Source organism: Sodiomyces alcalophilus (genome assembly GCF_042370955.1).
Source record: "Sodiomyces alcalophilus JCM 7366 unplaced genomic scaffold ACRALscaffold_2, whole genome shotgun sequence".
In the NCBI taxonomy this organism is placed as follows: Eukaryota; Fungi; Ascomycota; class Sordariomycetes; order Glomerellales; family Plectosphaerellaceae; genus Sodiomyces; species Sodiomyces alcalophilus.
In genome coordinates, this window is record NW_027263533.1 from 7,866,598 (window position 1) to 7,894,111 (window position 27,514).

The 27,514-nt window shown below is 37.2% G+C and overlaps 2 protein-coding genes and 2 non-coding genes across 4 annotated transcripts; 1 reads left to right on the forward strand and 3 right to left on the reverse strand.

Annotated features, from left to right (window-relative positions):
* Positions 1–213: 213 nt before the first annotated feature.
* ACRALDRAFT_t90 lies at positions 214–285 on the reverse strand. Its single transcript has one exon. It is a non-coding gene; the product is annotated as a tRNA-Thr (tRNA).
* Positions 286–1,339: 1,054 nt separating this feature from the next.
* ACRALDRAFT_1028816 (uncharacterized protein) lies at positions 1,340–1,600 on the reverse strand (the record flags this gene model as incomplete). Its single annotated transcript, XM_071014858.1, has 1 exon — positions 1,340–1,600. A coding segment is annotated over one exon (261 nt), but the record flags the coding sequence as incomplete, so codon positions are not given.
* Positions 1,601–2,887: 1,287 nt separating this feature from the next.
* ACRALDRAFT_208373 (uncharacterized protein) lies at positions 2,888–9,216 on the reverse strand (the record flags this gene model as incomplete). The annotated part of the gene is made up of 4 exons (XM_071022446.1): positions 2,888–2,917; positions 3,092–3,115; positions 8,785–8,970; positions 9,202–9,216. 4 exons carry the CDS (start codon positions 9,214–9,216, stop codon positions 2,888–2,890), a joined length of 255 nt encoding a protein of 84 aa, XP_070878260.1.
* A 16,966-nt stretch (positions 9,217–26,182) lies between these two features.
* Positions 26,183–26,257, forward strand: ACRALDRAFT_t86. Its single transcript has one exon. It is a non-coding gene; the product is annotated as a tRNA-OTHER (tRNA).
* The last annotated feature ends 1,257 nt before the right edge of the window (positions 26,258–27,514 follow it).

Here is a 27,514-nt window from a genome sequence, read left to right on the forward strand (position 1 = left end):
CTAGGGCTAGGTGTGTGTTTCTGCAGCTAGATAGGTCCTGTCTCCTTAGTATAGCAAGTTAGTTTCTAAGAAGACTTGGCTATATAGCTATGGTTTTAGTTCTTCTATTAGGCAGTGCGTAAATGGTCTGACTAATATATCCCTATTGCTAGGACCCCTATTCCGTGTAGGGGCTCCGGGTAGTCGTGGCGAATTAAAATTCGCGCACGGTTTTGAGGGGAGTAGGATTCGAACCTACGGCTTTACGCTGCCACCAGGCGTGTCTACCACCTACGCCATCCCCCCTAATAATAAAGGTTATCTAGACTAGCGAACGTTAGCTTAGGCGAAACGGACTTAAACTAGGTATATAGATAACGCAGGCTACCCGCGAGGATAGCACTAAACTTACTTTAATAAGATAGCTTAAAGAAAAGAAGAGAGGAAGGAAAAGGGAAGAAGATCGGAACAGGATTTTCTATTAAAAGGGCTTCTATAACGGGGCGGCTTTAAAGGAAGGCAGGTATAATCGCTATTCCGGTGCCTGTTATAAGGTAGCCATGGATAAGCGGAGCGGTAGCGTAGGTAAACCGCACCCCGCCTAGGGGGCGTATAGGATAAAGAAGACTATGTAAAGGAGGAGCGTAATAAAGAACACGGAATAAATAGGGCTAGGAGGCCATAGGGCTACTAGGTCGGTAACGCACCGCCCTAACACAGAATCACGAACCCGATAATAGATACCCCGTTAGCTACTTTACTGGAGGTAAGATCCAGAACACGCACCGAGTTAGTATACGGCCGTATAGCGATATCGTAGCGGCCGCCCTGGGGGCACCCACACTATACTATATAAAGGGAGAGGTTTTCGTCCTAACTAGTTTCCCCCCCTTCTAAATCAGAGAAGGACTATCGCCTAGAAGGCTAGCCTATATAATTAGGTAAAAACAGCGTAATATATACTAATAATAATACTAATAGTAATTATTTACTAATCTTAACTAGGTTCTAATAATACTATTCTAAACCATAATAATAAGGATAATTGTAGTTATAATTATCGTGCTCTCTAGTCGTCCTAATTAAAGCCTCTAGCCTCGAAATCATACTCCTTATCCCGAAACAGGCGATCGCTTTTATCCTCGTCATCGACTATATCTTCCTTCTTAGCTGTACCAGGCAGATCGACCTGCTTACCCAGATTAAGGTGCTTCTTTATGCTATCGTTAAACTCGTTTAGTCGTTTTAGAAGTATCTCTTAACTAAGCTCGTAGATATTAGGCGTATTAAAAGCAGGCCTATTATTTTAGCGAGGGCAGGTGCCTCTATTATTATAGCGCTTATAAGTATATTCTACAATCTAATAAGAGGCCTGCCTAAAGGAGTGTATGCCTTTCTGCTCTGTACTAATAAAGCTCTTAACGGCTTTATAAATAATAGTAATATAGTTACTATTAAATACGAGTCTCTTAAAGGCTAATATAAGAGCGTGAGTTAAGTTCTTATTATATTCAATATCCAGCGTATACGAAGCATTAATATACTTAATTAGGAAGTTAATTGCTTTATAGCCATAACTAGCAGTAATATAACGAATAAGGCCGCCCTTTAAAATAGCGTCGCTTATATTCTAGTCGGAGATATCTAGATATAATAGCTAAGAGAAATATAATATTTCTGGGCTATACTTCTAGGATTTACCGCCCTAGAACAGGATAGGTAGCTATAGTATACTAGCACGGAGGAGGCTAAAGTGTTTATATCATATAGCCTTATATACGATAAGTAGGACCTCCACGTATTATAAGAGACGATAGTATCTACCGAATTCCACGTTAATAGTGCTGGTGCTATTCTCTAATCGTCTAGTATCGCTGACCCAGGGCTTGAAAGTAAAAGGCTTCTCCTATAACTTAGTCACGTACCTATTAAGTTTATTATGGAAAGTCTCCTTAGCCCGTCTTCAATATTTACTAGTATAATCGCTATGTTTTCGACTTAAGAACCGTCGAATATCTTATAAATAAGATAAGCTAGGTTTCTTACTATGAATCTATATAGAAGAACGGGTAATACCTGGTGGTATTTGATATTTTTACGGTTAATATAGCGGCCGCGCTAGAGCTATATTATATCGTAGGAAATCGTGGCGCTAGATTAAAGGCGTTAATTGCCGGTGCCCTAGAGGTTATAGAATAGTATCTCTAGTATATTTAGTTCAATATAGGAGAACGTAGAAATCGGAAGTATGTAGGCACGTCGCCCCTAAGGGATTCCGGACTTAAGCTATAATTACTTAAAATTAGAGATAAATATAATGGTCTTCTAATCTCTATAAATAAGAATAAGCCGCTCGTTAATAGTCTTCTTATAATCTAAACCTAATCTCTACCTAAAAAGCTCCTTATATAAAGCATAGACTCCGTAAATCATGCCTTTATTCTTAAAGATAGCGTCTATTAATAGGTAAGAACTATCGGTATAACTAAGCCTCTTAACGGTTGGTAATTTATATCATTATCTACTATTAATACCTACTTTATAGTTATAGGAAGTAGAATTGGGAGTAAAGATATATATATCTTTGTATAAATATACTTATCTTAATATCTAATTCTTAATATAGGTAATTAGTAATATAGAGGTATAAAATATAAGCCGCCTTTATAGTATAGTAGTGGTGCACCTAGTATATTATCGAGGTGACTAGGGTGGTTCGAATTCAGCTAGAGTCGCACGTAAAACAGTAACCCCTTTGCTTTTTTACGCTCCTCGGAACCTATTCTTAGGGGGCCCTTATCTGCCTTACCACGTAGATAAGGGTTAAATATAGGGCCTGTTAAACCCACCTTCCGCCTGGCTTCGCTAGTCGATAATATATTCTATAGGAAAGTTAGTTGCCCCACCATTAAAAAAGAAAAACAAAGACGGTACCGCGCTATCCATGAGCGCGTAAGTAAAATACACGGCGTTGCTTCTACGATACGGAGGCAGCCTTTTATGCTATTATATAAGCGTTTTACGAAGGTATATAGCCTACCTTAGCCCTACCTATAGCTATAGAAAGAGTAGGGAAGCTTAGGAGCTTTTACCCTAGGAAGCGCATACACACTAGCCCGTCGTAGGCCCGCAGGGGCTAGCCCCAGGGCACACAGGGTATATAAAGACAAAAGAGGATAACCACGCGCGCGCCGTTAATCAAGCACGTAGTCGGCTTTAAAGCCGCTATAGGCAACGTTATAGGCTTCCTAGTATAAAAGCCGCGAGTTTCGTACTAGTAGATAAATTAGTACCGGGGCCGCCAGGGCCGTATAAATGCACTAATCCTTAAAAGAGGGGAGTATAGGGGTTTTTATCTAAGTCTTATACCAGTTCTATAAGTCTTATACTGCGGTTGTCCCCCCTATAAGTATCAGAGAAAGAATATATAGTTAGAATTCTGGCTCCTAGACTCCCTAGGTAGTAAAAAGAATAGCGGAGTAAGAAATAATAAATAATAAATAAATATATTAGCCGAGGCAACAAGTCTATTATATAATAAAGAGCCTACTATATAATATATTATGAAATACGGAGTCTACTACATAATATAAAGAAGACTATACTAAGTCTACTATATTATAAACAAAGCTTATTATTACTGCTTTAGGGCTAGTCTCCGTATATTCTATTTATCTATATCTATCTGCTCTATCTCCTTCTTTTACTCTCTTTCTTATACTTTTTATTAATTACTATATTCTACTATTAATACTATAGAATATTACTCTATTAAGTTACTCGACCTTCTATTACTTAAGCGTCTCTTACTTTTTGTTCCTTTAACCTACGGCTTCTAGTTGAGCTTATAGATTTTATCTAAACTCTTATAGGTTATAAGCCCGGTAAGCTTAAAGATCTATAGGTGCTAGGGTTTATAAATCCCTTGATTTATTACTTAAAGCTCGAAATCTATCTTAAAAATAATAAAGCAGAACCTTATTTCCTGATAGTTCTTAAACATTACGCTGTTAATATAAGAGCTTCACCGATTAAGTTTCTTAGAAGTATTTAGTATTTTCTTAATTAAAACGGACTCCTTTAACTAATAGTTATCAATTCCCCTCCCTTCCTTTCTAAGGAAAATCTGGGCTCGCTCCGCTATAACGATTATTTATTTGCCTCTTTCGAAAGGAGGGAATAAGAAGCTATTTATAAAGAAGAACCGTGCTTCTGGTCTACTTATTATATTATAAATAAGTTATTCAATAAATTATAGATTATTATTAATCTTACCAATAAACAACTCTCCTGCCTACGTATTTTCCCACTTTTGGACTATTAGTGTATTCCACTATTGCATAGCGAAAACACTAATAAACGTAATTTCCGCTCCCTAAGTATAGCCCCGGCTACCGCTTAGGGGGCCGGTATACCGGCCCCCGACCCCTCTAGGACCCCCTAAGGCCTCCGGCCCCCCGCGAGACTAATACTAGCTATATCTAGCCCTTTTATAAGCAAAGGCTTACCCTTAAAAACCCTCCGAAAAAGAGTTACTATCTTCTCCCCTAACCTAATCTCGAGCCTTATTACTACGATCAGAACAAAGAACTTAGGACGACCTCCTGGTTTTCTCCTAGGAACTAGGAGGGCAGCGCCCGGACCCTAACTAGGCTCTACTGGCCCTACTATAATCTCGACTACCCTATAAAATAAGATGACCGCTAAACTCGCTAATATCAGAAAGGCCTAGGAATCCTCTTACTATATAGGAAAAACCCTAGTTAACTTTATCGAATATACCCTCTAAAAGCTATCCGGAACTACGCGGAAGTATTAAAGCAACACGCTAACCTCCTTATAGATATACTCGTGAACTTTATATCTAACCACCACGCTAACTATATTAAGCCACGACTCTAATAAGAATTAAAACCCACCGCTATTACTATGGCGGACACTAGGACTATACCTAAAATAAAATCCTATACTAATATTACCGCCACTAACCCTATACACCCCCCTTTAGCGAGGAGCACCGCCGCCTTTTACTACGCTAACTATAGGTAGTATATAGACTATATAAGCGTTACCTAAAAAGCCTTTACAGGCAGCCTAGGATAACTGAATCTTTATCCGGATCTTTAATAATAACCTCTATAGTATAATTAACCCCGCTATTATCTATTAAAGTATTATTAAGTACTACTAGATTAAGGATAATAGTATTATAGCGTTAACTCAAGTTCTAACCGGTTTTATAGTTACTACTAAGGGCGCGAGAATATAGTAGGCCCTACTTACTTATAGTACTAAGCTTTCCAAACTATTTAATATAATAGCTATTAAGGGAGCCACGGTTTAGAGCACCTACGCTATCCTATATATCTCCTCCAGGATCTACGACTACTCCGGACCGGTCCTAATCTCCGGTACCCTTTAGGATAAGATCACCTCGGTTATTAGTATCGCTCCTATCCGGCTAGTCCTAGCCGGGGGTAGATACCGCCCTAACTATACCATCTAAAGCTGGTTCGCCTTATTTATAAAGCCAGTTAAACCCTTCCGGGTCTATAAAAGCGGCTAAGCCTGCCTCCTAGATAGAAAGGGAACCCCCTTATCGTATAAGAAGTGTTTTAACTAGTATAGTAGCCGGGTCTACTATAAAAAGTAGCGTTACTATAACTATAGCCGACTCGAATAGCCCTCCGACTATACTAGCCTAACTATATACTATATAAACTATAAAGGACCGTACTATAATGACTTCGACGTCTACCCTGTATAGCTAAAGATAGTTAACTGTATTACTACCCGCCTAACTAGGGTAAAGCTAAAAGACATCCGTAAAAAGGGCTCCCGTTAGTATACCCTTACCCGGAATAAGTATTTAGCCTAGGCCGATACTAAGGCCTCTACGTAGGCCACGGAATCGACCTAAGCTATTACCGCGACCCCCTTATAGGCTAAATAGACCACTAAGACTAAGACCGAACCCTAGGACCCGGCCCCCCCCCTAATACCCCCTAGACTATCCCCGACTCCTCTATACCTAGCTTATAGAACTCCCTATTAGAAGCCGCGACCCCTACCCCCTACGCCCCCGCCTAGCTTACTAGCTTATTAAGCCCTCCCTTAGCTTAGACCCTATAAGAGGAAGAAACTATTACCTAGATACTTAAAAAGTACCCTATTAGTAAAGGATGTACCACGCCTACCCCCCATATCAAAGATAAAATAAACCTCGATAATATAGATATCGACCCGCCAATACCTATAGCTGCTTTATTAACCCCGAAGGCTAGACGTAAATCACTCCTAGCCCGTAACTAATACAGAAAGACCTTAAGATCTTTTAGGCTACTATAGGCAAAGGAGGCCCTAGTCACGATATCGCCCTTAACTATACCCACTAAGACGGCGTAGATGTTATCCTTATCGAAGAGACCTAGTGCTCCCTTAATAGGGACTCTAATAATATAAACACGTACCCCGGCTACGATTACCTATCCCACGGCCAGATATAGGACACTATATTAAACCGCGCCCGGGTACTTATATATATTAAGAAGAACTCCGGCTATCCTATATCCCTTAACCTAACCTCCCTATCCAGGGATATACTAATAGTAAAGGTTCGCGGGCACTATATCGTGAATATCTATAGGGACGGAGATAAGCTATATATACTTAATATCCTCGATAACTAGGAACCCCTATACAAACTCCTAATCGCCGGGGACTTTAACGCCTACTATGCTATATAGTAACTAAGAGCTACCCCGAACCATAGCGCCGCCTAACTTATAAAATAAACGGAGTGGCATACCCTTACCCTCCTTAATACCTTAGGGGTCCCTACGCATAACGCCGGGAATACCCTAAACCTCGCCTTCTTACATATCCCCCTTACCTCTATATAAGTTATAGACTATCTATATACTAGATCCGACTATTATACCCTTATAATTACTATCCCTACCCCGCCCCGCTCTAGGGCCATAATCCCGGAGCGGTACCGGCTATAGCTTAAAGATATCCTAAGATACACGGAAAAAGTTAGACTAAACACCTAGCTACTACCTATAACCCTTAACTTTACTAAGGACTTGGATAACTTAGCTATAATAATCACCTACCTCCTCTATAGCTCTCTTAGAACTATAGGACGCCGCTACCGCCTAATAGCTAAAGCGGTAGCCTAGTAGAATAACGACTATAACTAGGCCCGTAGAATATACTATAAGGCCCGCCGTGTCGATACCCACTCCGATAATATTAAGGAGGCATAGACCTACCTAAGAAAAACCGTATAAAGAGCTAAAGCCAGCGATTAGTAATAGTAAATTAAAGGGATTAAATGGGATAAGGACCTATATAGGATTATAAGATAATATACGCTACGGTTATAACTATAGGCGCCCCCTCTTTAGGATAGTAAAAGAGTCCTTACCGCGCCTAATTAGAAGGCAGACTCCCTTAGAAGGAGACTACTCGTGAGGATATTATTATCCAATAATATCTACCCGCTAACCCTAAGCTGCCCTCGGAGGGTTGTCCCCTAGGATAACTTCCTGCACTATAAGGAAATAGAATAGGCAGTCCTCTTAGTCGGCAACACCACCCCTAGACTAAATAAAAGATCACGGTAATAATACTCCGGGTAGCCTAGCCCTCTATTAAAGAGCCAGTTACTAGGCTATACGATAAATACCTTACCCTAGGACACCACCCTTAACCCTAACGGGAAGCTAAGGTAATAATAATTTTTAAGCGATTGGGCTACGAGTAGTAGGCTGTACGCGTGGAAGAGGGAAAAATCAAGCAAATAGCTGTTGAATTCGTAGATCCGTAGGATTACTGCTTATTGCGCGAGCTTGAAGCTGAGTATAATAATATTAATATTATATATAAAGAACTAACTTCTGGGATTTCTTCCTGGATCTGGGGCTGGCAAAAGACCCTGAAAGATTGGGTGGCGACTATTACGTCAAGCGCCTACGCGACGGGTATCACGCCACGTTATTAGCTTAAGTAATAACCAAGATATCGAATTTACTATACCTCGTATATTTATATAATATATATCATAAGCCAAGTATATATACACGTATAATACGTATAGTATTATAGTATAGGTTAAGCTGGTTATAAAGTAGACGTCTAGTTATATAGCTATAGTCATATACCATTTATTTTGACTTAGATATTATACTTATGATTATTATAATTATTACTTATTATAAGTATAATATCAACACCCTCCCGTAAGCTGACTCTTATATAATAAGTGCAGGTTAGTCAGGTTATAGTTATGGTTATGGTTATATTATAGCGCAGTAATCCTAGTCTATCTAAGATTATAATATATAGAGGAAAGAAATTAGAAAAACCTCTTGTTATTAATTTAAGGGAAAATCTTAAGAACCCTTGTTCTTATTATGATTTATTATTTAAAGAAAAATTCAGAAAAACCTTTAATATCCAGGAAAACCCGAGCATAAGAAACCTAGTTATATCTCCTTATATAGAACTAAGAATACTAAGTAGTAAAACCTAGTATTTTAATTCTTTAATATTATTATAAGGCGGTAAATCATACTCAGGCAACGTATCGTCCTTGTGACCTAGGTTCATATAACCGTAAAGAGTATTATGAGTCTCTTTTGCTAAACCTTTAGTCATTATATCAGCTATATTAAATATCGTATTTTTACATACGATTTTTATTTTATTATTATAAAGTTATTGCCCGTAGTAGTGATACTGCCTGTCGATATGCTTTACCCGTTTATAAAATTCAGGGTTTTTAGTGAGTTTCTTTACACTCTTACTATCTATTAGGATAGTAGGAATCTCGAGAGTTTTATTATTATTATTATTATTATTATTATTATTATTATTATTATTATTATTATTATTATTATTATTATTATTATTATTATTATTATTATTATTATTATTATTATTATTATTATTATTATTATTATTATTATTATTATTATTTTCCACCTAAGATTTCCACTCTTTTATATCTGTTATAACCATCGTTTCATACTTATCTAAGAGCAGTTATGCCGATAGAAACCGAGTAGAACGGTCTAGTATAAACAAAATCCAAGGCTTTTTATTTCTCAGAAACAGGTTCGATCAGTCCGCAAAGATCTATATAAACCTTTTCTAAATATAAAAAGTCTTTATATTTATTAACTAAATCTTTATTCGCAAGTGTAATAGACTCACTTCTCTTATAGGCATCACAGCTCTGTTTTTCAGTTAACTCTTCTTAGTTATATTATATTCTTTTTAAAGAGTATTAGTATAAAGACTTTTTAAGGTAATAGGGTTAGTATAACCTATTCTATTATACCATAGCGTTATATTTTCAGCTATAAAGGTAGTTATTCGACGGTTATTACGGTCTCTTTATTTATAAAGCTCTTCTTAAGGTTAAAGAGGTTAAGGTTTCTTTGTTATATTATTTCTTTATTAAGGTTTAATCAACCCCTTTCTTTATTTATTTAGTTTCTTTAAAACATATTCTTTATACCTTTAAAACCTCTTTATTCTAGTTAAGTCTTAAAACTATTCTTTAGGTAAAATACCTCTCTATAACAGTTTCTTTATGTTTTGTCTAGTATTTATTATATTTATTTTCGGAGACTTAACCCCCCCGGACGATAGTGCCTATACTATAGCCTAGTATAGCCCGTTATAAAGCAGAGCCATTATATAAAGAAAGAGGGGCTCTTCATTATTAACTAATAAGAGCTTCTTATTTCTAGTAAGACCGCGAGCTTTACTATTAACATAAGAGAGACTAATAATATTCGTGCCTATTTCCGGTATATAAAGACACTCTTTTAAAAGCAGAAGCTTTCTAGTATCCCGGAATTCTATCACGTAGTCTCCTTCACCTTATATCTTTATTTCTTTTACCTAATCCTAACCAACAGTTCTTCGTTTTATATTATAAGTAGAATAGAGTCTTTTATTAGTTATTATATACGCCGTAGCCCCGCTATTAACACAGAAATTCAGATTAAGCTTAATACTATTTTCTGCTTATATTTTATAGATCCTTTCTACTAACCAATTAATATTAAGGTTAGTATTATTATTATTATCTTTATTATTAATTCCAGAGCTGCCCTATGGCTTCCGGGCAGAGACCTCTTTGCTAGTGTCTTATTAAGCCATTTTTAAGTAGCAGAATGATAGTTTTAATTATTTATTTAACTCAGAATTAACTAAGTCATTTAATAATTTATTTTTATTATTTTTCTTTATTACTTTGTCTTTATTATATTATCGATAAAAGACAGAAATAAAGAATACTAAGCTAAAGGTCTGATTCTGATTAGCCTAGCTTCGAAGAGTGGGTCTAAAAGCGGGTCTAAATAGGAAAGCTATTTATATATCTCGCGGCGCGAAGAAAAGCGATGCTTATATAAAGCGAATAATAGGATTTCCACGGGCAGACCTTTTACTAAGAGCTTATATACCACGTTACGATATTCTGTTATTATAGACAGCGCGGTAGGTTAAGTAGCTTAATCGTTATAGCTGTTATTTATAGAGCAGTTATAAGAGCCTTTATATTTAATTCACGTATTCGTTATTTTTCTTTTTTAAAAAGCCCTTTATAAAATAAAGGAATAGTATATCCGATCATACTTAAGAGTCTTATTCCGATCGTGTAGTTCTTCCGGCACAGGAACAAAGAGCTGGCCTCTTAGGACGACTCTTAGCGACCGTATTAGGAAGAATAAAGAGCTTTAAACCGTGGTATCGGTACGAACGGTTCGAATCGATTAGCTATCTTCGGGAGATAAAGGAATTTTGTATGGTCAGAGATAAGGATCTGCGACCGGGGGAGAATAAAGGGACGGCCTGAATAAGCAATAATAGCCTAAAAAGGCAGGAGTCTTTTTGGTATTTCGAGTAGAGTAAAAGGATAGAAAAGAGTAGATTTACTTCTTTGCTAACCCGGGCTTATAATCTTTTAAGGGATTAGGCTACGAGTAGTAGGCTATACGCGCGGAAGAGAGGACAATTAAGTAAATAGCTATTAAATTCGTAGATCCGTAGGATTACTGCTTATTACGCGAGCTTAAAGCTAAGTATAATAATATTGATATTATGTGTAAAGAACTGACTTCTAGGATTTCTTCCTGAATCCGGGGCTGGAAAAAGAGCCTAAAAGATTGGGTGGCGACTATTACGTTAACAGCCTACGCGACGGTTATCACGCCACGTTATTAGCTTAAGTAATAACCAAGATATCGAATTTACGATACCTCGTATATTTATATAACTTATATCATTAGCGAAGTATAGATACACGTCTAATACGTATAGTACTATAGTATAGGTTAAGCTGGTTATAAAGTAAACGTTTAGTTATATAGCTATAACCATATACTATTTATTTTGACTTAGGTATTATACTTATGATTATTCTAATTATTACTTATTATGAGTATAATATTAACAATAATCCCTAAGCTAAATAAAGATACTAGCACCTATAAGGCCTAGAGACTTATCGCCCTCCTTTCCTGCCTTAGGAAAGGACTTAAATACCTAATCGGCCACCGCCTTACCTAGGTAAGTATCTTAAATAAGGTGCTAAACTCCTAAATAGCGCGCGCCCTCCTAAAACGATCCGCCACCGATATTATCGGGTCCCTAATATATAATATCAAAGCCGTCTTTATTAGAAAATAAATCGCTATATTTATTACCCTAGACGTTAAAGGGGCCTTTAACGCTATACTCCGCCACCGGCTCTACTATAGGCTTAGGGAGCAAGGCTAGCCTTATAACCTAATCGCCTAGGTCCTAAGCCTTATAGAAGGCAGATAGGCCCGCGTATAATATAAGGAATATACCACTTAAATATCCCCCCTATAATATAGCCTCCCGTAAAGTTCCCCCGCCTCCCCTATCCTCTTCCTCCTTTATACTACGCCTATTTATCGAATAGGCCCGACCTATACCCGTTTCGGCTACGCCGATAACTATAGTGTTCTATATATCAGAAAAGGCCTAGAGGAGACGTCTATTATAGTACAGGCACTCCTTAATAATACTATTAAATAAGGCCGCTAGAACGTAGTTATCTTCGACCCTAGTAAAACTAAGGTTATGTATTTCTCCCGGAAACAGGAAGCCAGCTTCCCCTCTATTACTTATAATAACCGCTAAATCACCCCGAGCTAGTCCCTACGCTAGCTTAGAGTCTAGCTAGATAAGATACTCTTATTTACATCTTATATCAAGACTAGAGCGGTAAAGGCTTACTTTAGCGCCGGCTATATCCGGGGCCTTAACCGAGTCCTTAGCGGAGCACTACCCGCTATAATATATAAGGCTATTTATACTATTATCCTCCCTAAGGCCCGTTTCGCCTCTAAAATCTAATACCCCGCCTATACCCGCCTTAGTTTAAAGCATAGAAACGGGGGCTACCCTAGGGTAGGCACTAGGCTTATAGATTAGACTAATAAACTCTAGATCGCGACGAACCTGGCCCTTTAGGGTTACCTCCTGGTCTAGAAGACCACCTTAATCCCTACTATACTTAGGGAAGCTAGTATACCCCCGGTTAGACTTCTTAATACCGCTTATACCCGCCACGCCATACGGTTATAACCCCTAGATAGTGCCTACTTACTTAGTATAAGGATCGCCACCTATAGGACTCTCCGGAATAAAGGTAATAAACCCCGCCTAACTACCCTTATAGACGCTTTATAAGCAGCGCCCGACTTCCCCGCCCCCGTACTTACGCCGCTAGTCTATAATAGAGTCCCTAAATCCCGATAGGCACTAAAGGATAAGGAAGCCGCCACGTTAACTTTTGAGGGCTAGAGCGCCGCCCGCTTACCGATAAATATCACGGTATATACCGATAAGTCCTGAACCGACTCTGCTACTAGTATAGGGACGGGATACGGCTATATAGTATATAAGGGTACTAATCTTATATATATAGGTAAGCGCCCCCTTCTAAACGCCAAAGTCTTTAACGCTAAGATTAAAGGCGCTAGGGCCGGCCTCAGGGCTGCCCTTCTTATTATAGATATATAGACCGCCTTTATCATAGTATACCTTAATAACACCTCGGTTATCTAGGGTATTAACGGACCGCTTACTACGGTCTTATTATAAAAAGCCTTCCTAGACTTCTAATAAAAAGCCCGTAATCCTATTATCTTAATACGGTAGTTACCCGGCTATATAAGGATCCCGGGTAATAAATTTACGGACCGGCTTATAAAGGAAGGCGCGTATGTACGCCTCTACCTCGCGCCTAAGCCTATATATAGCCACGCTAAACGATAAGTAAGGTTAGCCGGTAAGGAAGCCTTTTAGACTTAGTAGTAAGAGAATAAGCCCCGGGGCTACGATAATCTACCCTTAGATACGTCTATTAAACCCACCGGGGAGCTCCTAGCCCTAGACCGCTAATAGCTTTACTAGCTGCTAGCAGCCCGTATACTATATAGCGATTTCGCCGCCTATTATACCCGCTTTAACCACGAGGATACCCTCCTAATATACTCCTATAATAAAGATAAGATCCCCGCCCACCCTCTCTTCTGCTATATAGCTTCAGGCCGGGCCGCCCTATAGGCCGGACGCTGCTAACACGTCTCCTAATAGCTAGGCCTAGAGTGGCCTAGCTTTATCTAATATCTAGTCACGATAAACTTCTTCTTAAGAGTTTGCCACTACTTTAGCCCTATAGTATAATACACCCACTTAAGCTATTAATAGGTTATAACGCTACTAGGCGCTCGCCTTAATTAACTACCCTGGATATCTCTGATCTTACCTACCTCCCCTAAGGGATCGATGGCCGCTTAAGATACGGGCTTAAACGGCCGCTATATAGGCGGAAGACTCGTATAACACCTCTTGGTATAGGCAGGGATACTATACGGCCTACTACGAAATTATATCTAGTAGGCTTTTAACGCCCCGCGGCTCCGTAAACCATAAATCCATGAACCTCCTAGGTGTCCACTAACGCACACAGTTTCTTCTGGTGTCTATACTCTTTCTTTTATCGTATTATGGTATATACGTAGCACTATATAAACACTATACTTAAATTATATGCAAAGGCGGACGACCACTTTAGGCGTCCTTTGCTCTTCTTAGAGATCCCCTAGACGTTAAATAATATCACTATTATTATTATTATCTTACCGATAAAGATTAAGATTAATTTTAACTTTAAAGTAACTTAGGTCCCGGCTTTTATTCTCCTAGATCGTCTTATTAGGAATCGTATTATACGGCTTTTTTCTATTGGTCGCGGTTCTATTTAGGAATCCATAGCTCTTTTCTATCGATTTAATTACCTCTTCTAACCGATATAGGTTACACGGTTCCGTTCTATTAGTTCCAGGGTCCCGTTTTATAGGCATAATTACCTCTTCCGACTAATAAGGGTTATTAATATCTTTAACCTATAAACAATTTAATTACTTATTATAAAGACAAAATCAGAAAAGATATAAAGATAAGTCTTATTAAAAGCAGTAATTAAATATATACAGAAGCTATATCTTTACTATTATACTATTATACTATTATACTAGTATACTATTATACTATTATACTAGTATACTATTATACTATTATACTATTATACTATTATACTAGTATACTATTATACTATTATACTACTATACTATGATACTATTTTATATATAATAACTATAAGCGGCTGGTTATAGGTTAGTTATACTAAGTAAGGCCGAATAACTCTATTAGCTGGAATTAAGGAAAGGAAAGGAAAAGGTTTATAGAGAAGTATAGGATTTACTAAGTTTATACGAATCCCCGATAAGGGTAGCGCGAGCTCCGTGTATCGGATCTATATACTAATTAGCGGTTCCGGCCTTATACCGGAACTATATTGTTAAGGGGTTAACCCGTGATATTAACCCCCCCCCCCCCCCCCCCCCCCCCTGGGGGCCGTAATAACTAAGCGCTAAATCTGGTTTGCCTTACCGCGTTACGAGGGAGGCGTGTATCCTCCTTTATATCGGATATATTCGAGTCGCGTAGCGTTTACGGTGACTTTGCTCCTAAGTGGCTAGCGTTCCGCGTTACTCTAAGCGCTTACTCTTTATATTAAAAACGCCCGGTTACTCCTTTTTCTTTATTAATAAATTATTATAATAAATAGCTTTATAGGCTTGTATTATATTCCGTAGTTTAATGTCGTAGTATAAGCGTAGCTTTACCTGGTTTTTTATTTATAGTTAATTCCTTCCTTATAAGCCTATAACGTTATTTTTAGTAATAAGCTCCGTCGCTTATTCCGTGCTAAGAGTCATATCATTCTTAACTCGTGGCGTAGTCTCTATACTCGTAGCGTTGTGTTAATCTAATAAATCTTATCCTTTTTAAATATTTAATTAATTATCGTAAGTCTCCCGATAAGTCCTCGCGCTAATCCGGTTAGGTTATAGCTAATAGAGTATATCTAGATATCTATATCCCGCTATAGCGCCCGCTATACCCGCGAGGGTATTATCGAAGAGTAGCCGGCTATTAGCGATATCGCCTCCCCCTCCCCCTCTGCCTAGGAAGTAGCCGAGGAGGCTAACCGTATGATAGTAGGTACCAGTAAGATCCCCGGTAATAACGAGGTATATAACGGGTCTCTATACCTAGCTATAAGGGCCTTACTAATACTCCGGTAGCCGCCACACCTAATAAGCGGTAGCGCGGCCCCGCTTACCCCCCGGTTACCCCCGTAAGGCCTTTTATTATCCTTATACTAACCGTATTATAGGTATTAAAATAAAATTTAGTTAAATATACTATACCTAATCCGGGCCCGGCGCGGCTCGTAGTAATCCTAAAAACTATAAATACGCTATCGGCTCTTATACGTGCAATCCTATATGTTCTCTACGATTCGTGGGCTAAGTAGTTACGATTAACCTTTTAGCTCCCCGCTAATACTATCTAATTTATTAACCCCCTGGCCGACACGGGACGCGATATACGGGATAACCCTAATAATAACCATATAAGTGTCTTTTATATCCTTTTCTGGGTCGCTGCTAACTCTGGCTTAGCTCCGCGAGGCCTATAAATTAGCTTATAGCGACTAGTATACCTCTTTATTCGAGGTAGCCCCCGGCCCCGCCGCCGCTAACTCTGCCCCCGCCTATACTCATAACGGCGAGGGTCTCCGCTACGAGGTAGCGGCCCTCCGCCGCGAGGTTCACTTATATGGCGTAGCGATAACGCGCCTCCTAGAAGGTATCCTCTCAGCCCTTTAGGGAGGTGGCGGTCCTATTACTAGTAGTAGTATTAATAACACCTAGGAGGGTCCAGGCAATAATATCGCTACTTAAAGTCCTTTACAGAGGCATTACTTACCTCCTTAGAAACTGGTAAGGGGGCTAGTGAATTCCCCCCCTTTAATTAACTTACGATTATAGATTATGCTCCCCTTATATTAGGGTCCTTTTATTTTCGCGTATTCTTTATAGTATAATCTTATAAAGGCCTATTATTCTTATTGGCGGCGCTATTTTCTGCTTTGAAAACGTCTAACACCTTAGTATCCTTTATAGCGTCTAGTGGCTCCAGAATAGGTTCTGTGTATCCCGCTTAGTATACTAGTACCTTATATTATATGCCGCGACCTTACCGTTTAGTCTATGCGTATAAGATACTTTTTACGTTTTACTCCTTATTACCGTGGAGTGTGTTTTTAATCGGTTCGGGCTAGGGGTCGGTTATAACTTAGCCGGGGAATGGGTTACAGCTAGCTTACTTTAGGATATTAATATAGAAGCGGATATATATACCTAAGGGTATATTTAGTTTAATAATATAAGAGTTAATTATTGTTATTACCCAGTATTTCTGGTATAGCTAGCTTAGTTTCTTCGAAGGCCTAGGCGTAGAGTAGCTAGCTATAGATAGCTAGGCGAGGTCTTTTACTTTAACGCGTCGCGCCGGGAGTCGCCGCTGATTCGCGGTTTCCTTATTTTATAGTTGCTTCGAGGCTATAGTAGGCTATATGAACTCTATACTCCTTCATAAGCGACTTAGTAGATCGTGGGCGGCGGCTGCCTTTAGGTGTATAGGCGAAGGGTTATAGATTTAGATAGGGTCGATATAAAACCCGTGTTTTAGGAAGAAAGGGCTTAGCTAGGTTATCGAGCTTTTCCTGCTATTAAGCGATAACTGCGTGGCGGGTAATAGGCGACCCTAGCTATCCTAGCAATAGTATACAAAGGTATAAAGGTAGGCCTGGATATCTTAATTTAGTTCGTTAGGCCCTTTATTAGTTTAAGGGTAATAAGCTATACTAGGTTGCTACTTAATCCTTATAAGTTTATAAAAGTATTACTAGAACCTCTTACTCTAATTCGAGCCTTACTCGCTAATAATTAAAAGGGGTATACCGTGGAACCGAAAATAGTAGTTTAGGAAGTATTCTGTATAGGCTTCTGCTTTTATTGTTATTATTGCTTTTAATATTACTAACTTGATTAGCCGGTCTATAATTACTTTTAGAAAGCGTGCCCTGCCTTTATTAATAGGTAGTAGGTCCGTTATAAAGTTTATTATAAGGTGGCTACGAATTCGCTTTAGTATAGGTAATAGCTTTAATAGTCCGCGCTTTATATTCCGTTACTAATTACTTTTATTAAACGGGTTATAGTTATAGATAAACTTCTATATATCCTTATTTATACCCGGTAAAAAGAATTATCGGGTTATTATAGCGCTTATATTCTCCTTACCCGGGTAGCCGCCGATAATAGAGTTATGGATAGCCTCTGCAAAGCCTCCCCTTAGCGGCGAGTCTTCCTTAGAGCTCGGGACCTAAAGACGATCCTAGAAAGTTATGTAACCTATAGGGTTAAGGGAGTATTCCGCGATCTATAGTTATAGTCTAAGGGACGGGTCGAGGCTATAAGCTATTGCGGTGATTATTATAAGAATACCTTGATACTAAGGGTCGGTCGTTATAGTGTTATCCTAAAGTCGCTAAAGACCTTTGTTTATTTCGAATACACGCTTAACGGAAGTCCTTTATATAGCTGGTTCGGAGACTATTATAAGGATCATAGCGTTAGGTATTAATTAAATTACTTATCCTTATTCTAAATTATCCGAGTGGTCCTTTAGGGCGCCCTATTCGTGGCGGGATAGCGTATCCGCCGCGAAGTTCCTAATACCTTACCGGTACTCTAATATAAAGTTAAAGTAGGCTAGTTCGCTAGCTTAGCGGCTCTGCCTTTTAGTAAGGGACCGTTTAGTTATAAAGTACTTAAGGGCTTTATAGTCCGATAATATTATAAATTATTTATAGCTCGTTAGTTCTGCCTTTTAAACGAGTATATAGCTTATACTAGCTAATATCTCCGTATTATAAATAGGGTAGTTATACTCCGCCGGGGTATGTTTACGCGAGTAGGACGCGATGATATAGCGACGTCCTTATTCGCTTACCTATGATAGGATACCACCTAATATATAACCCGAGTAGTTAGTCTTTAATATTATTTTATAATCGGGGTTCTATAATTATAAGACGGGTTTTATCTAGAAAAGTCGTTTTAGCTCCTTAAAGGCGGCGTTTCTTTGGTTCCCTAATTAGTGCTAAGAGGGGGGCTATAATATCTACGAAGTCGTAAATAAATATCCGGTAATAGTTCGCGAACCCTAAAAATCTTTATACTCCTTTTATAAACGTAGGCGCCTCCTAGTCACGAATAGCCTTTAGTTTCATAGGGTCGTAAGATACTCCTTTATTAACTATAACGATAAACCCTAGATATTTTACTATTATTATACTAAACTTATATTTAGCCGGGTCTGGGTTTAGGCCGGCGTCTATAATCCTACGTAATACTAGCCGGACCTTCGCTTCGTGGTCTTTATAAGATCCACCAAAATAGATTAGGACGTTATCGATATATATAGTATTAAAGTTATTAAGGAAATCTTATAGTATTTAGTTAATATAGCGTTTAAAGGTAACGGGTACGCCGCTTAGTCTAAAGGGATATACTAGCTACTCGAAGAGACCGAAGCGTGTTCTAAAGGCTATTTTACTTTTATATCCGGGAGCTATACGGATTTCATAAAAGGCAGCGATTATATTAAGCTTTATAAACCACTTACCGCTAGCTAGGTTATATAGGGTCTTAGTGATTAGAGGGAGGGGGTAACGATCTCGCTAAGTAATCGCGTTTAAGGCTTTATAGTTATAATAAAAGCGTAACCTATCCCTTAGCTTCTTTATAAATAGAACCGGTATAGCCGCCGCTAAGCTACTAGCTTATATAAATCTATTAGGCCGTTAAGTGTTTTCCGGAGTATTAATAACTCTTTCCTTAATATACCGTTCAGGGGCCCTTATAGTAGGGTCGGCTTAAGCTTATCGGGACCTTATTTTAGGGTGATTTCATAGTCGATGCTAGGTTAGTGGGGGGGGGTAAGTCGTTAGCCTTATTAGGCGCGAAGAGGTCGCCGAACTCTTATAGTATATTCGTAGAGATATAGTCCCGACGGTTTACTAGTTCCTCTTTATAGTGGGCCTTATCGATATCCCGTATACTAATAGCATAGATTAAGGCATTAAGCTCGTCTCTTTCTTTTCCCTTTAACCCTTTTCTTATCTATCGTATCGTGGCCGTAAATACCGACCCCGAGATTAGCCTTATATTACAGATAGCTTATATATCGGCTAGTTCATTTTCGCCTACTAGTAGTAGGTTAATATCGGCGACTCTATAATATAACCTATAATTCTTTATATAATATACAACGTTATTATCTTCTAGCTATAGCTTCCCGAAAAATATATATTAATATAGTCCTTTTACTATATAGACAAAGACTCATTAAGTATAGCCGCTAATCTTAAGCTTAAACGCGGCGATCCCGGCGTTAATAGTTAGCTTAGCCATATCCGAGAATTCTTTTAGTAGTTATTTTCTTTTATCGATTAACGGTAACTAAAGTCTTTAGGTAAAGCGTTTATTTATCGTAATATGGTAGTTATAACCCGTATCTATAAGAGTATATATATATCGTTTATTTACTCGCGTTAATATTAGGGCTAAGTCGCCGCTAGCTAGGTATTTAAACGCCTCCTACTCCTAATATAAAGCGGCTATTAGCTTTAATACCTGTTTTTATATTAAAGCTATTCTTTTTCTGACTTTTTATTATCCGAACTATCTAAACTTATAGTAATATTACTATCCCTAGCCTAACCCTTTGTGGTACGGGCTCCTCTTAGCCTTCGAGCCCTTATCCCGGGACGTATAGTTTGTATAGATATATCCTTTCCTCCTATACTCTTGGTATTCCTGGTTATCGCGAGGTCGGTTTATAGTCGTGTTAGGCCGGACCTAATTAATCCCGTTTATTATAATATCTTTATTAGCGTTGGTCTCTTGTTCCGGGTTTAATTCGGTATATAAGTATTCTAGCTAGTTAGCTATAGGCCTTTTAGCTTTTAGGCGATACTCTAGACCTTAATAACCTAGCTTAGATAGTTATAGCGTAATTTCATAGTAACTAAGGCGCTACGTAGCCTCTGGCTTAGGGCTCCTTTAAGGAAAGTGATCTTCGCTAAGTCTACCTACTCGCTGCTACCTGCTTAGGCGATCTGTTTCTTAAATTTTAATAGGAACTATACGAAGGTTTATTCCTTACGCTATCTAAGGTAATATAGCGCCAAGGCCGCGCGAGGCTATTTATTCTAGTCTTTATATATACAGTCTAGGTAGGTAAGGAACGATTCTAGGTCGCGGGTACCTCTTGGCCCCCTACTAGCATAGAAGGCTAACACTATTTACTAAGCACTCCCTTCAAGATATAAGTTAATATAGTATTATATTTTAGTTTAGTTATTAAATAAGTGTTTATTTAATAGGAGCTTATTATTTCTCTGCTACGATTAGGTAGCGTACTCTGTTTACCTGCTACTAAACTTTATAGGGTATAGTAAAGGCTTAGTATATAGCGGACATAGTTCCTAATATAGTTCCTTTAGGACTTCGATTTAGGGGGGAGTAGAGGTAGCCGGGGTAGGAGGGCCCGCTACCGACTCTATAGGTGTATTTATAGGGGCTCCTTTTAAGGGAGGCGCGAGGCTAGGGATAGGTTATTACGGGGCCTAGGCGTTTATAAGACTGTTCGTAAGTTATTAAAAAAGCTTTTATTATTAAGCTATCTATTCTTATAAGGGACCGAGTATCGTATTAATAGCTTCAGTGATCCTTCTATCCGTTTACTTAGCTAGCTTAGCGGGGCATATAGGACCGCCGCTGCGTAATAGCGTGTTCGTATCTAAGTCTATACTAATATAGCGCGTAGAGTTCGCTGAATTCTAGCTATATAAGCGGCTAGTTATAGGTTAGTCGTATTAAGTAAGGCCGAATAATTATATTAGCTAGAATTAAGGAAAGAAAAGGAAAAGGTTTATAGAGAAGTATAGAATTTGCTAGGTTTATACGAATCCGCGGTAAGGGTAGGGCGAGGTCTAACCGTCGGATATACGTCCTAATTAGCGGTTCCGGCCTTAAACCGGAACTATAATATCGAGGGGTTAACCCGTGATAATAACTTATAATTAACTAGATATATACTTAGCTATAGCTTAGTATATATCTGATATATAAGATATTATCTATAAAGGTAAACGGTTTTAAATACCGTTCTTGGTTCTAATTCCCTTAGTATTTATACTATAAAATACAACTTTATTCTATTATTATTTATTTCAAAATAGGATATAACGAAGATATTAAAGAGATTTCTATCTCTAAAGTTCTAGGTCGCGAAGGGTATAAAACGTAAACTCTTAATATTAAAGCTTATTTCTTTCGGAAAGGATGGCTCTTATAAGAGGTTATAACCCTACTTCCGGCTAGCCCTTCTAATAAATAAAAGAAAGAGTCTTTAAAAGGTATAGGAGATACTATATCTACATTATCAGCTAGACCTTTAACCTATGTTTTTAACCTTAATACTCTATACGAAATATAGGATAGGCTTAAAGACTTATAGAAAGCTAAAGACTTCTATGCTAATTATAAGGTTCTACACTTACTATTTAACCCTATAGTATCAGATTCTTCTAAGTTAGAAATCCTTCTATATAAGGTATAAGAAAAGATTATTAAGCTATAAACTCGTAATATAAAGCTATTAGATACGGTCATTTTTACCTGAATCTTGAATAGCCTTAAGAATAGATATAATTCTATTACTAGCTAAATAGCTTAAGCCCTGCACTATAATATTCAAGAATATTCTGTTAATATGGTTATAGGCGAATTAATTACTGCTCTCTTAAACTAAAACACTCTAATACTACTTTACTCTGAAATAAAAGATATAAAAAGTCCTTAAAACTTTAGAAAAAGGCTAAAGCAAAACACTATAACCACGATAGTAAAGTTAGTTATAATATTACCGATTACTTTAAATTATACCTTAGGCACAAACCTAATTAGTTTAAATCTATGGTAGCTAAACAGTAAAAGGTCTTCGAGGAAAAAGATAAAAGTACTAAATCTCAATTAGTTAATTTGTCTAAAAGAGATCGGCAGATTCTAAATCTTCTATCTAAAAGAGACTAACTATCTATAAAAGAATAAAACGTTATGAAACTTACACCTTAAGATATAGATAGAGAACATAGTTTAACCGACTCTAAGGTTACTAATATTATATAATAACGTTAATAAGCCTTACTATTAATACTAGAAATCCTACTATTAATAGAGACGTTATTCTTAGAAATATATATCTATTACCTATCTATACAGAAAAATTAGATATAATAGAAGATAAAGAGGATGTATTAAACTATTAATCTATCTTATATTAACAATAAGTCATAGATGTCAATATAAATCAAATAGTGGAATAAATACATAAAGTTTAACTACCTTCGTGCCCTTTAGCTATCGAATATCATTTCTATATCGATAATAGAGTGACGTCTTATATTATATCTAATAAGGGTTTATTTATTTCTATTAAATGTATATCCAAAATGGCTATATAGGGGCGGGTAAAGAGTATTTTAATAACTTAAATTAGAGATACTCTACCTAAATTTAAGAATATTAGTAAACAGCTTTTTTTAAAGGATTATTTATATCTTCCTAAACTAGGTATAAATATTTCTAGCCTTCCTGTCTTAGATACTGAAAATACTCAGGGTCTTATAGGTAATAAAAGACTAATACTGTTTAATAATAAATCCTTGAGATAATATACTACTGCTTTCTTCTATAAAGGTCTCTACTAGACCATAGTACGGTCTATACGCGTTAAAACCCCCAAGCTATTTATATCTAATAATAAGTTTTAAATATAAAAAAGAAAGAAGCTAAAAGGAAGATCACCTTATTTAAGGAATACACTATATTTATAGTATCACCGGCTAGGTTATATAAAGTCTAAGGCTTCAAGCGGTTTATCTTAAACTGCCCTACTTCTAAAAGATATATACATATCTAACGAAAAGTTATAAAAGATTAATAGCTACTATATCTATAAAAGTATAAAACCTATTACTTTAGCTAATAGGTATTAGGATAATAAAAATAGGATATATACCTATTTAAAGCTTATTTATATAGACCTATACGGCCCTATTATACCTATAACTTATAATCAAAAACGCTGGATCTTATTAATTTAGGATTGATTAATAACATATATCTAGATTATTTTAGTACCTAATAACTCCAAGGAGCCTATTACTAAGGCTGTTACCAAAGAGAAGTTATAAGTTAAAAATATATCCAAAACCACTATTAAAGAAGTGGATACCGATAGGGAAGCGATATTTTCAACGATTTGTTAAAACGTTTTTTATAGAAGCTATACTTTATATAAATCCCTCTTATCCACACGAAGCCTAAGGCTCCATTAAAAGAGTAATAGGTATAATACTTATTAAACTTAGGACTCTATTATATTCTTTGGAGGTACTTTTTTATCTACAGGGTAAAGTAGTAATAACTATAGATTAGATTTAGAGTACGTTTATTCCGACTAGGGTATTTGTTTATTCTGACTGGGGCACCATTTTTGTAGCCGGTGCCAGCCGCCCACGATTATAACCGCTTTTCTTTTTTTCAAAAAAAAAAACGAAGTTAGATTATATAACCACGATTTCGACTTTTTTATCCTTTATAATTATGCATCTATCTTTAACGCTTAATAACGTCGAAATGGCCTGTTCGCCGCTCGGTTCTTAAAATAACGATAAGGTCGTGATCGCCCTTGGAGTCGGGGTCAGAGTTAAAGGCGTGGATAACATGGAGGGAGGGGTCGTGGTTAATCGAGCCTAAATTTCGTGGGAGATAACCTAGTCCCGCCTAGATCTTAGTCGGGAACGGATAAGGCTATGCGCAGGCTGTAAGAAGAGCTGGGACGGGGCGTGTAATTAAGTTATAGGAAGATAAGTCGTTATAGTTAATTAACGATCGTATCTAAAGGCAAAAAGACTATGGTGTCTAAAGGCAAAAAGACGATCGTGTCTAAAGGCAAAAAGACGATCGTGTCTAAAGGCAAAAAGACTATCTGAATAATATAACTTACTTAGTAATTGAAATAACTGATCCTATATATATATAAATAGAAAGTTAATAATCGTGGGCGGCTGGCACCGGCTGTAAAATGGTACCCCAGTCGGAATAAACAAATACCCTAGTCGGAATAAACGTACTCTAGATTTGTAACCGAGCTCCTAATTTGGCTATAGACTTTACGACGTCTTATAAGCTAAATAATAATAAAAAGCCTGATATTTTAAATATTAAGGTATAGGGGTCTATACTATATTATCGAAATATAGACCCTAGCCTTAAACAATTAGGGCTATAGAATATACATAGTGCTTTAATAGGCTTTAATAATTATAACTATAAGGTTTATAATCTAGATTTAAAAAGAATAATCTGGGTTCGAGATATATATATTACTAAAAATCAGGTTTCAAAGACTTTAACAAAGCGCGAGGAGTCTAATTTAGTTATTCTAATAAATCGGACCAACACTTTCTTTAAAGCGATCGTATAGAAACTACATTTTCTTACAAAGAATAGAATTTAAGGGCTACCTCCTAGAGTAGTAATAGGGCTCTAACGGGGACTATAAATCGCTAAAAGAAACCTATTATAAATAGGATCATTAGGTCCTTATAAAGGTGATAATAAGGTTGTTCTATAGTCCCGAAGGCCTCTAGAATATATAGAAGTAGTGCTTCTGTCTTTTACTAAAAGGGAAGCTATAAGGAGTTTATCTATAAATCCTTAGATTAATTTATAGATTAAAGAAGTAAGGCCTTACTATATTTATCAGATAATACTCTATTAGGAAGTTTTTAATAGCTTACGATAGAGTCTATACTCCTAACTATAAGTACTATACTTAAACCAGCTATATATAAACAAGCTTTAAAAGGCCGTAAAATGATTACTAGATAGAGGCTACAGAAGCTAGGATTTCAGAATTGAATAAAAGAAATACCTAGAATGTTATTAACCTTAATACACTTCTTAAAAAGGGAAACGAAGCCCACAGATCTTAGGAGGGTAGTAGGTCTATAAAGTGAAATCCGATAATATCGGAAAGCCTATAAGATACAGGGCCCGCTGGGTTATATAAGGTTTAACTAGGTACTCGGTATAAATTACCCTGAAACCTATAGTACTACCTATAGACAAGAAAAGCCATAGGTTAGCCCTTATCCTTAGAGTGCGTCTTGGTTAGAAATTCAAATAACTAAATATTATAAATGCGTTTATACACGCTAATATAGATATTAAGAATATCTATACTATATAGCCTACTACTTTTAAACGCCAAAATAAGGCTAATAGTCGAATATATAAGCTTAATAAGGCACTATACGAGTTAAAACAAAGCCCTAGTTAATAATATTAGTACCTTACTAAAATGCTTAATAATTAAGGAGTTAAGGTATTACTTATAGATAATAGAATCTTTAGATATTATAAAGATAATAAAGAAGCCTTATTAATATATCACGTTAATAATATAATTATAATAAGTTCTAATAAAAAGACTATAAATTAGTTTTATATAGAATAATCTAATAATATATCCCTTAACGATCCAGGAACCTTAAGTACGTTATTAGGCTATTAAATTACTTCTAATTCCGAAAGCCTCTATAGTATAGTAGTGGTATACCTGGTATATAGTCGAGGTGACCGGGTCGGTTCGAATCTGGCTAGAGGCGCACGCAAATAAGGAACCCCTTTTCCTTTTTTACGCTACTCGGATCCTATTCTAGAGGGCCCTTATCTGCCTTAGTATATACGGTAAGGGTTAAATAGGGGGCCTGTTAGACCCACCTTCCGCCCGGCTTTGCTAGTCGTTAACAGGTACCCGGGGGGAGTTAGTCGCCCTACCGTAGAAAACAAGAAGACAGTATCGCGCTATCCCTAAGCGCGTGAGTAAAATACGCGGCGTCTCTTCCACGATACGGAGGCAGCCTCTTACGCTATTATATAAGCGTTCTGCGTAGGCATATAGCCCGTGTTAGCTCCACCTATAGCCATTAAACAGGGAAGCTTAGGAGCTTTAAACCCTAGGAAGCGTATATATAAGTTACCCGTAGTGGGCACGCAGGGGTTAGCCGTAGAGCTCACAGGAAGGCGCATAAAAACAAAACAGAGATAACCACGCGCACGCCGTTAATCGAGTATATAGTCGGCTTTGAAGCCGCTATAAGCAAAACGTTATAGGCTTCCTAGAAAAAAAGCCACGAGTTTCGGATATATATTAAGTTAGTAACGGGGCCGCTATAGTACCCGTATAAGGTAGTAACCCTAAAGGAGGAGGGCATAGGGGTTTTTATCTAAGTTATATACTAGTTTCCTAAGTCTTATACCACGGTTTTCCCCCCTATAGGCATTAGAAAAAGACTGTATAGTCGGAATTCTAACTCCCAGCTACTTAAGGTAGGATACGGATAGCGGAGTAAGAGATAATAAATATTAATTCCGAAAGAAAAGGAATATATATAAGTTAAACGGCCTATACTAATAGAATACTATAGCGGTATAAAAAACAAAGCCTTAAACCGGCTAATACTCCTACTATTACTATAATAACTCTGTTTCCTAACTAGGAAACTACCTACCAGGTTAATATAAGTTAATATTAATAGCAAATAGGAGCAGTACTATACTTATCACTATATACTAGACCTAACCTAGCCTTTATAGTTAATAGATATATAAGATTTATAAGTAATCCTTCTAAAGACTATTAAATGGCTTTTAATAGGGTCTAGGCCTATTTAAATACCTATCCTAATATCGGTCTTATTTACGATTATAATCAAGACCTTAATATATTCGGCTACTCTAATTTGAGCTAGTTATATATACTGGAAGCCAGAACTTTAATAGGCGGTAATACCTGCTATATAAGGTTAAATAATTCTATAAGCTAAAATTCTTAGAAACAAAAAACTATAGCCTTATTGTCC